This window comes from Chiloscyllium plagiosum, unplaced genomic scaffold (assembly GCF_037043375.1).
Source record: "Chiloscyllium plagiosum isolate Xiang-an unplaced genomic scaffold, Cpla_swu_hap1 HiC_scaffold_4, whole genome shotgun sequence".
In the NCBI taxonomy this organism is placed as follows: domain Eukaryota; kingdom Metazoa; phylum Chordata; class Chondrichthyes; order Orectolobiformes; family Hemiscylliidae; genus Chiloscyllium; species Chiloscyllium plagiosum.
In genome coordinates this window covers 131780801-131795141 of record NW_028270142.1, presented here as the reverse complement: position 1 = coordinate 131795141, position 14341 = coordinate 131780801, and the positions used below count along the sequence as shown (strand labels likewise).

General features: G+C 40.6%; 1 protein-coding gene across 2 annotated transcripts in view; it reads right to left on the bottom strand.

Moving 5' to 3' along the window:
• LOC122548868 (vesicle-associated membrane protein-associated protein A) overlaps nt 1–9157 on the bottom strand; it is an 82264-nt gene extending 73107 nt beyond the window's left edge. Inside the window, exon 1 of one of the 2 annotated variants that reach the window (XM_043687757.2) lies at nt 9004–9157. In XM_043687757.2, the coding sequence (XP_043543692.1) occupies nt 9004–9061 (58 nt within the window). In that variant the 5' untranslated portion in view covers nt 9062–9157. The remainder of the gene's footprint in view (nt 1–9003) is intronic. The other variant, XM_043687756.2, reaches the window with a different exon arrangement.
• Nucleotides 9158–14341: the final 5184 nt, after the last annotated feature.

The following is a 14341-nucleotide window of genomic DNA, read 5'->3' as shown; positions in this document are numbered from 1 at the left end:
CTCTCTTCCTGGCAACTGTCTGTCTCCAAATTCTGGAATTCTCTTTTGAAATATTTCCATTTCCCTTTCCTCCTTTAAGACTTTTTATAAGCTCTCTCTTCGACAAAATTCACAGTTGTCAATCTTAATATTACCATGTGTCCTGTTGTATCGAATTTTGTTTAATAATACTCCTGCAACAGTCAAGAAAGAGAGTAGGAAGAAACAGGTCTTTTTCAGAGTGTAAGCAGCAACAAGTGGGGTGCAGCAAGGATGTGGCTGGACCCCAACTATTCACCATGTAACAATTTTGATGAGGGAATCAAATGCAACATTTCCAGGTTTGCTGATTACAAAAAGATAGGTGCAGTGAAGAAAAGGATGTCAAATTGAGTGAGTGGGCAAGTGCATGGCATATGCAGTATAACATGGCAAATATCAAGTCACACACTTCAAACAGGAAAAAAAAAGCAAAACGTTAGTTAAATGATGATAGATCAGGAAATGTTGAAACCTGGATGCTCACGTACACCAGTTACTGAAAGCAAGCATACAGCTACGGTAAGCATTTTGAAAGGCAAATAGTACGTTGACCTTCATTGTAACAGGGTTTGAGTTTAGGATTAAAGTAGTACAAGATTTTGTTGAGACTTACTCAAGTACATATATAGTTTCTACAGAGGGAATGCCATAAAGGGTCACCAGATGAAGTTCAGGAATGGCTGGTTTCTTACATAGGAGAGAATGGATTGACTAGGGCAATATTCACTGGCATTTAAAAGAATGAGAAGGGATCTCATTGAAACCAAGAATTCTGACAGGGTTGTACAGATGCCAGAAAGGAATGATATTTCCTCTGACCACTGGATGGGGAACCAGAACAGTGTAAACTTCTGGAATGCCCTTCCAGAATACTGTGGAGTTCTACTCATGAATATGTTTAAAGAAAACAATATAATTTCTAGAGGCCAAAAGTATCAGAGTGTATGGAGTGTATGGGCAGAGCATGGACATATGGTGTTGCAATAGAGGATCAGTTATGATTATGTTGAGCTAGGCAATTTCCTACAATTGCTCTTATTTGCTGTTTAATTATGAATGCAACGAGCAGTTACAAATTATTACATGATGTAATTAACAGTAGAATTGGTTTGAAGTGCTGAATGGCTTTTTCCTGTTCCTATGTTATCACAAAAGAACTTTTAAGCCTGATAGGCTTTTCTTAATGAGTACAAAGATAACAGTGTCCCTTGAGAAAGGCTGTCCACAGAAAAAGGTAGCTTTATTTCTTGAAACCTGTTCTTACAGGAAACCAACAGGATCAAAACACACAACTGATGTAATATTTGACCAATTAGTTCCTTGGAAGAAATGAAAAACATAAGAGAATTTCTATGACCAGTTGGAGACTAACTCAAGTTGCTCTGGAAATTAACACAAATATTAACACAGTAACACCAACGATAAAGAATAACTGATATGCAGTTCCTCCCTTTCGGCCTTGATGTATGCAAATTGGCTACTGTGTTTCCAACATCACAAATACTTACTACGCTTTAATTAAAACAGTGTCTATAAAGTGCTTTAGGTCACATCGACATTATGTGACAGCTCAAATAAATAAGCCATATTTACTTTTCAACCTGTTTGAACATGTTCCATGGTTGGACAAATCCCTGAAGCAGGCTGACTTGAACCTGGACTTTCTGGAGGGCACTGCCAGTGTTCTACCAGAATCCAAATTCTGACAACAGTGGAACCGGAATCCATTGCAGCAGACTGACACCTAAAGCTGCACCTCTGAGCACACAAATGACACTGCAAGCCAACCATCATACAAATTCTGTACTAGATCTTATTTGGCATTGTTTTGGCAAAGGTGTAATGTTTCAAAGCAAAGATACAGCACGCTTTATGTAGTGTATCAGGTCTCTCATATTATGTGATCAAGTCAAATTTCATTTGTTAGATGGCACTTTGTGATTAAACTGTTTTTCTCTGAAAATTCAACTCATTTTATATTGTCATTTCACTGAAGCATTCCTCAATTCCTTCTCACAAAAAAGAGCGAAGGATGCTCGCATAGCAAGGTGAAATCAACACACAATTCCCTGCAGCTGACAAAAAACACTTGAACCTGAACTTTAAAAGCATATTAAGCTCTCCTATTGAGAAATGAACAAAACTTTCAAAACATAAGTCAATTTTAAAAGCAAAGTTATAAGCATTTTATCTGAAACACAATCCTTCATGCTTTTAACCTGAAGTCAGCAGCCACAAGGAGAAAAGAATTGGAAATCTGATTGATGTATCATACACAGAAGTGTACCTGACAGTCACGCCAAGAGTATAGAGCTATACATATTTATTAACAAGGATCACAAAGCATCTGCTCTACGTATTTATGACCTGCTCATGTCTAACATATGTTTGCAAGATTCTGGTTTTGATTTTTATGTTCCAGTGTTTAGCGATAGTTTCAGATTATTTGACAGCGAAGATTAAACCAAGTCAGGGTCTAAATCTGTCCAAAGTTTATTTTCTTTCTTCATGTCCAAGAACAGAGATAGCTTTAAAAAAAAGTTAAGTAAAGATGCAATAATCAAATTATTACCATGTAAGCTGGATTTAAAAATTACAATCAGGGGGTGAAGACTAATTTCAGAACAAAAGAGGCTGTCCAACCAGTCTATTTCAGTATGTGTCCTCCACTCAAAATTCTACCCAATCATATTATATCAAAACATCTACCATTCCATTCCATTGCTATCTCCTTCACATGCTTTTCAAATTTCTCTTTTTTAAAATTCATTCACAGGATGTGACGTTGCTGGCTAGGCCAACATTCATTGCCCATCCATAATTACCCAGAGGACGGATGAGTTAACCACATTGCTGTGGGTCTGGAATCAGATGTAGGCCAATCAGGTAAGCATGTCAGGTTTCCTTCCCTTTGGCGAGCCAGGTGGATTTTTAATCAATCAATAATGCCTTCAAGGTCACAGTAGGTTCTTAATTCCAGATTTTTTTATTGAATTCAAATTCCAACATCTGCCAAAGCAGAATTTGAACCCAGGTCCGCAAAATATTAGTTCAGTGTCTGGATTAATACTCTACCAATAATACCACAAGGCCACTATTTCCCCAAGGAATCTATAAATCTGTAGTATTTTCTTCAACCAATCCTGCAGCAGAGAGTTAGCAGAGTTTACGATGAGTTTAAATAAACACTGATCTTTATAATCAATTTTTGAATTTTTAAGTTATATTTCATGCAAAAACTACTTCCATAACCAAGTTTCTGGCACTTCCAGAGTATCATAATACCTCTTAATAAAAGGAACAAGTTACATTCTGTGTGACTATGACCAATCATCATATTTTACCATCTGTCTGAAGCCCTTTGATACAATTTACGACATTAAAATCCTGCAATGCTGTTCAGCTAGTTGGGTTTGCCATTCTGGCTTAAATAATTATAGTGTATTATTTATAATAGCTTCTCGTCCACATTCCATGCTATTATCTCTGGGATACCCCAAGAATCTAACCTTGGTCCTCTGCTATTCGTCATCTCTGTAAGTAACTCTTGGTAACATCATTCAAAAGTGAATGGTTTTCACATGTATACAGACAATATCCAGCTCCTCTCAACTCTCACACTGTCACTAAATTGGACAGTTTATCAAACATTCATTATTGTCTGAATTTTCTTCAATTAATATTAAGATTGAAGCGATTATTTTCAATCCCACTCTAAACTCTGCTCCCCATTCCTGACGAAGGGCTCATGCCCGAAACATTGATTCTTCTGTTCTTCGGATGCTGCCTGACCTGCTGTGGTTTTCCAGCACCACACCTTTGACCTTGATCTCCAGTCCTCACTTTCTCCTCAGCAATCAACTCAGTTGGCTGGATTTCTGGTTTAAAATGCAGAGTGATGTCATCAGAATGGAGTTCAATCTCCATACCAGGTCAAGTTAACATGAAGGATTTTTCTTCTCAACTTCTCCCCTCACCTGAAGTGTGGTGGCCCTTCTGGTTAAACGAGCACTAGTCATATCTCTCTCTCTCTAATGAGAGAGCAATTCTATGTTTGGTGGGAAGCTATTTGAATTTGGATTGAATTATACTTTGAATTCTAACACACTCCTGGCTAGTTTCCTACTTTCTAGCCTTCCACCCAGTCCACAATCCAAGATATTTGCGTTGATCTAATTCCAGCAATTCTGAAGCATCCCCACCTCGAATAGTTCTCCTCACTGCTTGTTGTGCTTTTAATTGCCTAGTACCCAAACGATGACATTTCCATGGCCCCACTTCTGAACTTATGGTAGAAAATCATTTTTTACAAGATTTAATTCATAGGATGTGGACACTGCTGGCTAGGCCAGCATTTATTGCCCATCTCTAATTGCTAAGAGGGCAGTTGAGGGCCAACCACTTCAAGTGCCCATAGTCTGATAAAGATGGCAGCTTTTCTTCCCAAAAGGATATGGTCAATCAGATGGGTCTTTACATTTTTGGATAGATGGTCACAATTAGGCTACAAAGTTAAAAATCACAACACCAGACTACAGGTTTAATTGGAAGCACTAGCTTACGGAGCACTGCCTTCAACCACCTGATGAAGGAGCAGCACTCCGAAAGCTAGCGCTTCCAAATAAACCTGTTGGACTACAACCTGGTGTTGTGTGATTTTTAACTTTGTACACCCCAGTCCAACACCGGCACCGCCAAATCACGACGATTCGGCTAGCCATTAAAATCTAGGTTTTTTTTACTGAATGTAAATGTCACCATTAGGTTGAAACCCAGCGTAACTAATATCCCAAAACATGAGCCTGAGGTTATGGATTATTCTCCAGAAGCATTTGAAAATGGTTGGACCTGGACAACACCATGTAATGTCTTTAACAATGAAGTGTCTTGAGGACTTCACCAGAGTTACAAAGCAAAATGTACAACGTCACCTACATCCTTCACTATGAACATCCTGGGGGGGGGGGGGGGGGGGGGGGAGTATTTAATGACTAGAAACTGTGCTGGGAATGCAGCAATAACTGACCTCCTGACTCCCCAAAGCCTGTATACTATCTACAATAAACTAGTCAGCAGTGTGACGGAACACTCCCGACTTGCCAGATCTAACAAAACAAGCTGCTTAACACCACCCAGACAAAGTAGCCCACTTGATCATCACTACATCCACAAATATTCATTTCTTCACACAAATGCACAGTAGCATCCCTGTGTTCCAACAAAAGATGCACTGTAGAATTCAGAGATCATTCAGACAGCATCTTTGAAATCCATGATCATTATCATCTAAAAGCACAAGGTCAGCAGATACAAGGGAACACCACTTCAAAATTCCTCTCGAAGCTACTATCATCCTGAGTTGGAAATATATTGCCTTTCTTTTGTTGTCATTGGGTGAAAGTTGTTCAACTCACTCCATAATGGCATCATGGGTATATTTATATTGATTAAATCAATTACAACAGTTCATGGCACAACTCACTGACAGCTTCTCAAGGGCAACAATGGATGGGAAATAAATCCTGGCCCTGCCAAAGTCCACATCATCTCAATGAATGTTATTAGAAATCAGCTACTTTCTGTTTGGACCATGACTACAAGGAATTTTGAAGTTGAAACACATTTGGAACAACTTAAAACTAAACACAGACAATTATATTATTGCTGGAAGTGCTTCCTGATAGGACTGTTAACAGCATCTACCATTACTTAGTTGGCAATTGAGCTAGGAAGTTATTGGCTGAGTTGAATGAGTGTGGACAGGGAATCTCAGTGCAATGAAACATTGTCAGATAAACACCAGTGCTTTAGCTGCATGGGAAAATAGTTTGGCTGGAGGACATGTCTAGCTTTGGAATGCAGGCCATCGGCACAATACTGCTAGGGTACTATATTGCCATTTCTTTATACCACTGGTTAATAACTGGAATTTTATCTTCAACAGCACCATGAGTTAACCTACATCACGGACTGCGAACATTCAAGAAAGTGGCTAATCAACATGTTCTCAAAGGTAATTAGGAAGGGGCAACAAATGCTGACCATGCCAGAAGTATTCACATCCTATGGACAAATATAAAACAATCCATAACCTTTGTTGCACTTCATTAGTTCAACTGGTATTATAAGGAACAAATGGAATTCAACAGAAGACTAAACATGTTAAAATGGGAACGCAGGAGGACACTAAGATGGATCACCCATTCAGCACTTCCGACTGATAATCCTTGCAAATTCTACATTCTGGTCTACTGCAACTGACATCCTAGGTTCTACCATCGATGAGGATGGGGATATTTGTGGAGCCTCTCGTATCATGTTTAACATGGTCAGAGTGCCACACAGATGATGGAAAAGATATTCAAAAACCACAGGACTTCATTTCCACACAATGTCTGTCATTTCTCTCTGCGCTGTCAGAGACAAATGCATCGTGACAGAAACTTGTGAGGATGAGGTCTTTCTAGTCACTTGTTGGTTCCCACAGTTTGCCTATCAGAGTCTTAGCACAGCATTCATGTCCTTAAGAGCTCAGACAGTAGCAGAGCTACCAAGCTCAAATGGTCACTGAATTTGCCCACCAAGAGAACACTTGGTGCCCTTCATATCCTCAACATTACTTCCAGATAGTATTCAACATGAAGTACAGATTTTTCAGTGGAAGAAGAACAGGAGGTGGAAATTCAAAGATGCCCTTGCCTGAGCTGAACCTGATATCATCAGACTTCGCTGAGGCTACAGTCAATAGAGGACTTCCTCAAGTAGATTTTTTACTTACGAAAATTGAATTTGGTGGGAGTTGAAGTCATATCTCTAACTCATCCATTCAGTAGCATTATCACCACATTAATGTCCCTTTAGACAGACTATGATCAAAGACAGCAAGGTTTAAAATCGAAGGAATTGCCAAACTCCAATAAGAAGCTCCAATGTTAATGGTGACAAGGAGAGTTGTGAAAAAGTACCCAGTGGCTTATCATGTTCCAGAACCTAAGGTCAAATAAAAGTTAAAAATCCACACTTTTGATAGAGAGGTGCAATTCTTTTGATTTCACTCAGTATAATAAGATATAATTGCAATTAAATTCCTTTGTTTAAAACTATTTTCTCCTCAATTTATTTAAAATCAGAAATAAAAATCCCAAACCATGGCAAGCTGAATACAACTTCAACATGATCACACAAACTCCAAAACAAATGCAATAATCCCACCAATGAAGAGGATAAAACATTTCAAAATCATTCCAGCTCTTATCAGAACATTTGGAAAGACAAATGTAAGCTTGTCACATCCCTTTTAGCCTTTACCCATCATCTTTATTGATACTGACCTTTTCTCCTTATTTAAAATTTGACACATTCAGCAATTTATTTATGACAAAATATTATCTTGCTTTCCAGCAACAGTATATTGGTCTGAAAATTAGTAATAATTTTAAAAGTTCAAACTTAAATGTCATCTGGAACCAGCAATAAGATAAAGAGCATAAATTACTTATTCGATCTGTTCTTTGGAATGAAGCCGAGCCAAAGAAAGTGCGAGATCATGTCATACTAGCGATCTTAAGAAACATAATCTACTTAGTGTCAAAGGGCAGAGATTGCAGCTCAGTCATGTCTCCAACAGCCTCGTTGGCACTTTGGGTGGAGCTAGTTAGTTCTATAAGAGACTAGTAAGGCAATATCACATTAAGTTAAACAAACAGGTCACGGCATACTGAGGTTCTTCTTAATCAGCTGTGGCACAACTTTAGCACCAGGACTTGAAACTAAATTTGAGTGAAAGTATTTTTATCTCAGCATCACAAAATCTTCAGAATCTAACACACAAGTATCTGGCTATCCTTAACTTAATTACAGTACTTAAACCTTAAGTTTTCTTTTTGTCTGAACACATTTCTTAAAACGTAAAAAAATGAGAAATAGAAATATTTAAAACTAGTATCTCAAATGTCTTGTACTTCCGCCATAATTCAGCTAACTATATCTATAAAAACACACACGAAGCAAAGCTATTCCATTGCATAGAGAAAGGATTTAATGTATCAATGTAGCAATTTAGAAGGCTAGCTCTTAATAAAAAAATATGTATTTACTAAACCATTCGGCAATTTTTAAAGTATTACCTAATCCTTGTCAAATGTTTGTATAAGACATTTCAATAAACTGTTTTCCACTATTACAAACGGCAATTTTATGTACGTTTTTGAAATAAGGGTGGATGTCTGTGCACATAGAAATGTTGCTGAAAATAGATCACGGCTACTACACGCTTGAAGGATGCAACTTGGATGAAAAAAATAATCTTGAGTCTCTGAATCCCATGTGCTGTGGGGTGAACACAGCGTTCGTGCGGCACCTTTTCCCTACTCTAAAGAACCGGTTCCCGATTCCAGTGTGTCCCAAAGGGCCAGCAAACAAAAAGCTCTGAAAAAGACCGGGGAACGTAGGGCTCACTCTGCATAAACTGATTGATTTCCGCCCCCGCCCTCTAACAGGCCTCGGAGCAAAGCTTCGAGAAGAGTGAACCGAACCGAGCCGATCCTCCCCCGGGAATCCCGGCGCACTCAGTCACACCGAGCCCGGTAGCAGCCGCCGCCGCCACCACCACGAAGAAGCCGAGGCTTCAGGCGCGGCCTAGTCCGCGTTACCAAAATGGCGGCTGCGGCGAGCGACCTGCCGGGGGGGGGGATTGGAGTGGAGCCGGCCGGGGATCCCCGACACCCCCGGAGTGGGGAATCGGTGGGTGGGAGAGGAGACAGAGATGCTGAGGGGTCAGCCCACACTGCCTCTAACCCCAAACCACGCAAAGCGGGGAGAGGCAAATAACGGCGGCGGGGCCACAGCCGCACACCGGTGAAGGATGTGAAGAAAACGGAAGAAGAGTGTGAACGTGTAACAGGAGCTCACCCGGTCCGTGTAATGCAGAGTAATATTAATTAATAAATAAATAAATAACATGTCGGTGCGAGCGTCAGTCACCTTTGAATTTGAGCTCGACGGGCGGATCAAGGATCAGTACTTGCTCCAGTCTGGCCATTGTCGTGGGGGAGGGGGGGAAAAGGGCTGACACTCAGAGACTTTACTGCCTGATGGCGCTTATCCGATCCTCTCCTGGAGGAGCGGGGGGGGGAGGGGTAAAAGGGGGCTGATTTTTTTTCTCTCGCTCCCTCCGCCTCACTCGGGCTCTGCAGGACGTCGACGTGCTCGCGCCGGGTGCGTGCGCGCACGCGCGCTCCCTCTCTCTCTCTCTCTCAAGCAGCGACGCCGTGAGTCCGCCTGAGCCGCTCATCGGCCGCGCGCGCGTGTGCGGCGTGCCGTTGACCGCGTGGCTGCTGGAAGGTGAAAGTTCATCGACCGCTGGTGTGGCGCAGCGGTAGCGATCCTCTCCTCTGAGCCAGGAGGTTCAAGACTCATCCGCTTCAGCGCCCTCTCGTAACAATTGTGAGCAAGGCGAAGGAGGGAGCATTTCCTGCACGGTTTGCAGTCTCCGCCAGGGCTCATATACCAGCATAATCAAAACCGAGGGTTAGGCCTTGAGTTAGACAATACCCATCAGGTCAACACGGACAAACTCACCTCTGTGCTAATCCCACTTTCCACCACTTGGCCCATTGTTTTAAATGTTGTTGTATTTGACATTTCAAGTGCTCACCAACATGATCATGAGTTTACTCATTCCAGATTCCCACGACGTTTTGAGTGGAAAAAAAACTATCAAATCCCCTCCAACTCTCCTGCCCTTCACCTGAAAGTTATACTTCCTCATTATTGAGCCTTTGTGAATGGGCTTTTCTCAGCTAGGAGAGTGCTGGAAAAGCACAGCAGGTCAGGCGGCGTCTGAGGAATCATGATGATGGACTAATCCCCAAACCGTCGATTCTCCTCCTTAGATGCTGCCTGACCTGCTGTGGATTTCCAGCATCAGACCCTTGACTCTGATCTCCAGCACCTGCAGACCCACTTTCTCTTTTCTCAGGTAGGCAAGATGTAACAACTAGCGTTAGGCTTTGAGTTATACAATACCCATCAGGTCAGCACAAGACAAACTCACCTCTGTGCTAAATCCCACTTTCCACCACTTGGCCCGTTGTTTTAAATGTTGTTGAAATTGACATTTCAAGTGATCACCAACATGATCGTGATGTTACTCATTTTAGACTTCCACGACTCTTTGAGTGGAAAAAGACTATCAAATCCCTTCCAACTCTCCTGCCCTTCACCTTAAAGTTATACTTCCTCATTATTGAGCCTTTGTGAATGGGCTTTTCTCAGCTAGGAGAGTTTGGTGCTGGAAAAGCACAGCAGGCCAGGCGGCCTCCGAGGAATCATGATGACGGGCTAATCCCAAAAACGTCGATTCTCCTGCTCCTTAAATACTGCCTGACCTGCTGTGGATTTTCAGCGTCAGACCTTTGACTCTGATCTCCAGCACCTGCAGTCCCACTTTCTCCTTTTCTCAGGTAGGCAAGATGTAACAAATAGAATGCCCCCATCCTCTCCCTCAGATCAACGCTGGAGGGCCTGACTTCTATTTTTGGTCCCTATCAATGACTTGGTTGAAGGGGCCAAATGCCTTGTAGCTAAATTTGCTTAATACATAGACAGGTAGGGAAGTACGTTATGCCAAAGTCTGCAAAGGAATTTAGGTAGGTTAGCTGAATAGGCAAATGTAGTATAATGTGGGAAAGTGGACTTGTTCACTTTGGCAGGAAAAGCAGTGTATTCGTTAATGGAGAGAGAGTGCAAAGGGATCCAGGTGTCCTGGCATATAATATATTTTTGCAAAGAGACGTTTTATTTGAAAAAGGTATGGTGAAACCACATCTACAGTATAGTTTTGGGCTCCTTAGTTAGGAATGGACACAATTGCATCAAAAACTAGAAGGCATAGATGTGCAAAAGAGTGAGGAAAAGCTTCTCACACATTGAGTAGTTGAGATAAAGAATGCAATGCCTGGAAATGTGATGGAAGCAGGTTCCATTCAGGCATTCAAGGATATTGGATAATTATTTACATAGAAATAGTAGGCAAGGGCATGAGAAAAAAAGCAAGAGGTTGCCACTAAGTAATGAAGATTTTTGAACTTAAAGAGGATGCACATGTATGATGGGTCAAATGACCTCCTTATGATCCATAACAATTCTGTGATGAGAATAGCTGAAGGATGGGATGAGGATATTACAAGAAAAATTCAGTCTTTAAGCATTACAGTTTAGAAGAATGAGAGGTGATCTTGCTGAAGCATCTAAGGTCCTCAGAGGACTTGATAGTGCAGACGTAGAAAGGATGTTTCCCCTTGTGGATGAGACTAAAGCTAGGGGATACAGTTTAAAAATAAAGGATTTACCATTTAAGATGAAGATTAAGAGAAATTAATTCCGTCAGAGCGTTGTGTGTCTGTCAAACTCTCCTTCCCTGATAGCAGTTGTGACAGGATCATTGAATATTTTTAAAGCAGAGGTGGATCAATCTTGACAAACAAGGGGTAAACAGGAGAATAGGGTTGAGGTTACAATCAGATCTGCTTTGCTTCTTATTGAATGATAACAGAGACTCACATAGCCAAAGGCTTACCCCTCCTCATCGTCTATAAGTTTAGTTAGTATAAGGAAGTGTCAGCTGCTTACATTAAATTAATTCCTAAATTGGTTTGACAGAGGCTAACAATAAAGATCAAAGTTAAAAATCATCCAACACCAGGTTATAGTCCAACAGGTTTAATTGGAATAAAGATCAAGTTATGCATTTTTAATCTGTTCAAATTTATCAAATGATGGAGCAGGTTCAAAAGACAAAATGGCATAATTCTTAATCAGATATTTGTATTAACCAACTGGAAGTTCTTGTTTCACATCAACCTGTCATTTATTAATAGTTCCCTCTGTAAATAACTAGGGAGTACAGACTGACAATTAGGACCAGACCATTTAAGAGAGGAATGAGGAAGCATTTGCTCACACAAAGGGTGCTAGATGTTTGGAATTCTCTTCCACAAATAGCGGTGGATGCTGGATCATTTGTTAATTTTAAATATGAGATAAATAAATTTTGTTAAGCAAAGGTATTAAGGGGAAATGGGCCAAAGGCAGGTGTATGGGGTTAGGCCAAAGATCAACCATGACCTCATTGAATGGTGGAACAGACGCAAGGGGATGAATGGCTTACTCTAGTTCCAATGTTCCTATATCAATAAAAATGAAATACAGCTAGTTTGCTGCACATTTACTTTACAATGTAGAGTGATGCTAACAGCATGGATTCAACTCCTGTGCTGGCTGAAGTTCCCATGAAAGTTCTGCTTTCCCACCTTCACTTGAGGTGTGGTGACACTCAGGTTAAACTCACTACCAGTTAACTTTCCCTAATGAGAGAGCAGACCAATACTTTGATACTCTCTGATACTTTGACAACTTTACCTATTGTGGTATAACAAATTTGGAAATGAGTAGCTCAGTAGCTGGATGGTTAGTTTCCAGTACAGAGTGACACCAGCATTGTGAGTTCATTTTCTGGATCAGTTCAGGTTACTTTACCTTCTGAATCTCTCCCCTTGCCTGAGATGTGAAGAATCTCACGCAAAACCGCCATCAGTTGTCGCCTTCTTTAAAGAGAGCAGCTTATGGTCCTCTAAAACTACGGTGCTTCTACTTATTTTAATTATAAATGCTAAAGATATATAATCATGAGATTTCAGTAAATTAGATTCCTAATATCCAATAAACTCAGGAGAATTAGTTGTCATGTTTAGTTTATGGATACTGAGTGTGTGCATCTTTTATGACAATGAATGGTACCAAGAAATGAAAAAGGCTGAGTTAGGTCATCATCTCTTTCTTACCAAAGTGCTGTATATCATCATAAAAAAAATTTGGTTTTGTGTAGGACCTTTCATGAGATTCCAAAGCACTTTAATCAATTATGTACTTTTTGAAAAACTGCTGGATATAGCCAACTGGAGAGGTGACATCTGTGGAGAAGAACAGAGATAATATTTCAAGTCAGTGATAATTGGAACATATTGTATATTCATCTGCCATATATGGCTTTAGTATGTGTACTTTTTGAAATGTCAGTGTTGAAATTTTGGATACATGGCAGCCAATTTGCACACAGCTAACTCCCATAAGCAACATTGTGCTAATGACCAGGTAATCAATTTTAATGATGTTGATTGAGTATTAAATGTTTGCCAAGTTAGGACATGGGTGATGTGTTGGCTCAGCAGTTAGCACTGCTGCCTCACAGCGCCAGGGACCTCGGCTTGATTCCAGCCTCGGGTGACTGTCTGTGTGGAGTTTGCACATTCTCCCTGTGTCTGCATGGGTTTCCTCTGGGTGCTCCAGTTTTCTCCCACAATCCAAACATGTGTCGATTAGGTGAATTGGCCATGCTAAATTGCCCATAGTGTTCAGGGATGTGCAGTTTAGGTGCATTAGTCAGGGGTAAATATAGGGGAAGTGGTCTGGGTGGGTTACTCTGCGGAGGGTCGGTGTGGACTTGTTGGGCTGAAGGGCCTGTTTCCACTCTGGAAGGATTCTAATTCTGCGTCAGGGAGTCCCTCGAAACGAAGCATGTAGTTTGTGCTTGGGGCTTTCTGTAATCAGCAGTCGCTAATGACTCTGGAATGTATTCTCGGTGAGGGGAATAAAAATGATAATTTCATAAGTTCTTTCTGTTAGTTTATTATAATGTGAAATGTTTTGTTTGCGCTTATTTCAAAGGGGACACTTGTGATTTAAACTGATGTTTAGGTAACAGAGTTTTAGCTATCACTTGGAGAACTTGAGGTGACCAGCGTTGAAGGAGTAACAAAATAATTGTCTGAGTGAGGAAGGAGAAGAAGGATGTGTGATAGAGTTAGATAAAGATATGAAACTACTTTCCATGACAATAGTGGCACAGTGATAACACCACTGAATTAATCATCCAGAGGCCTAAGATCATACTGTAGGAATCCACAGAAGCTGATGGAACTTAAATGCCACCAATAAAATCTAAAATTAAAAGCTGAGTGTAAAAACTCATTGATTCATTATTTCTTTACGGAAGTAACTCTTGTGTCCTTAATTGGTTTGGCCTAGGTGTGACTCCAGATACGCAGGAATGCGGTTAACTCTTCACTGCCATTTGAGATGGCTGAGGAAGTTCAATCAGCATTGATCAACAAATGCTGACCTTTCTGGAATTTTTGCCCATGTTCCATGAAAGAATATAAGATAGGGTGCTTTTTTTGCAGAGTCACTGATTCTCACCTACTCCTAAATAAAAATCAAAAGAACTGTGGATGTTGTAAATCAGAAACAAAAACAGGAAATC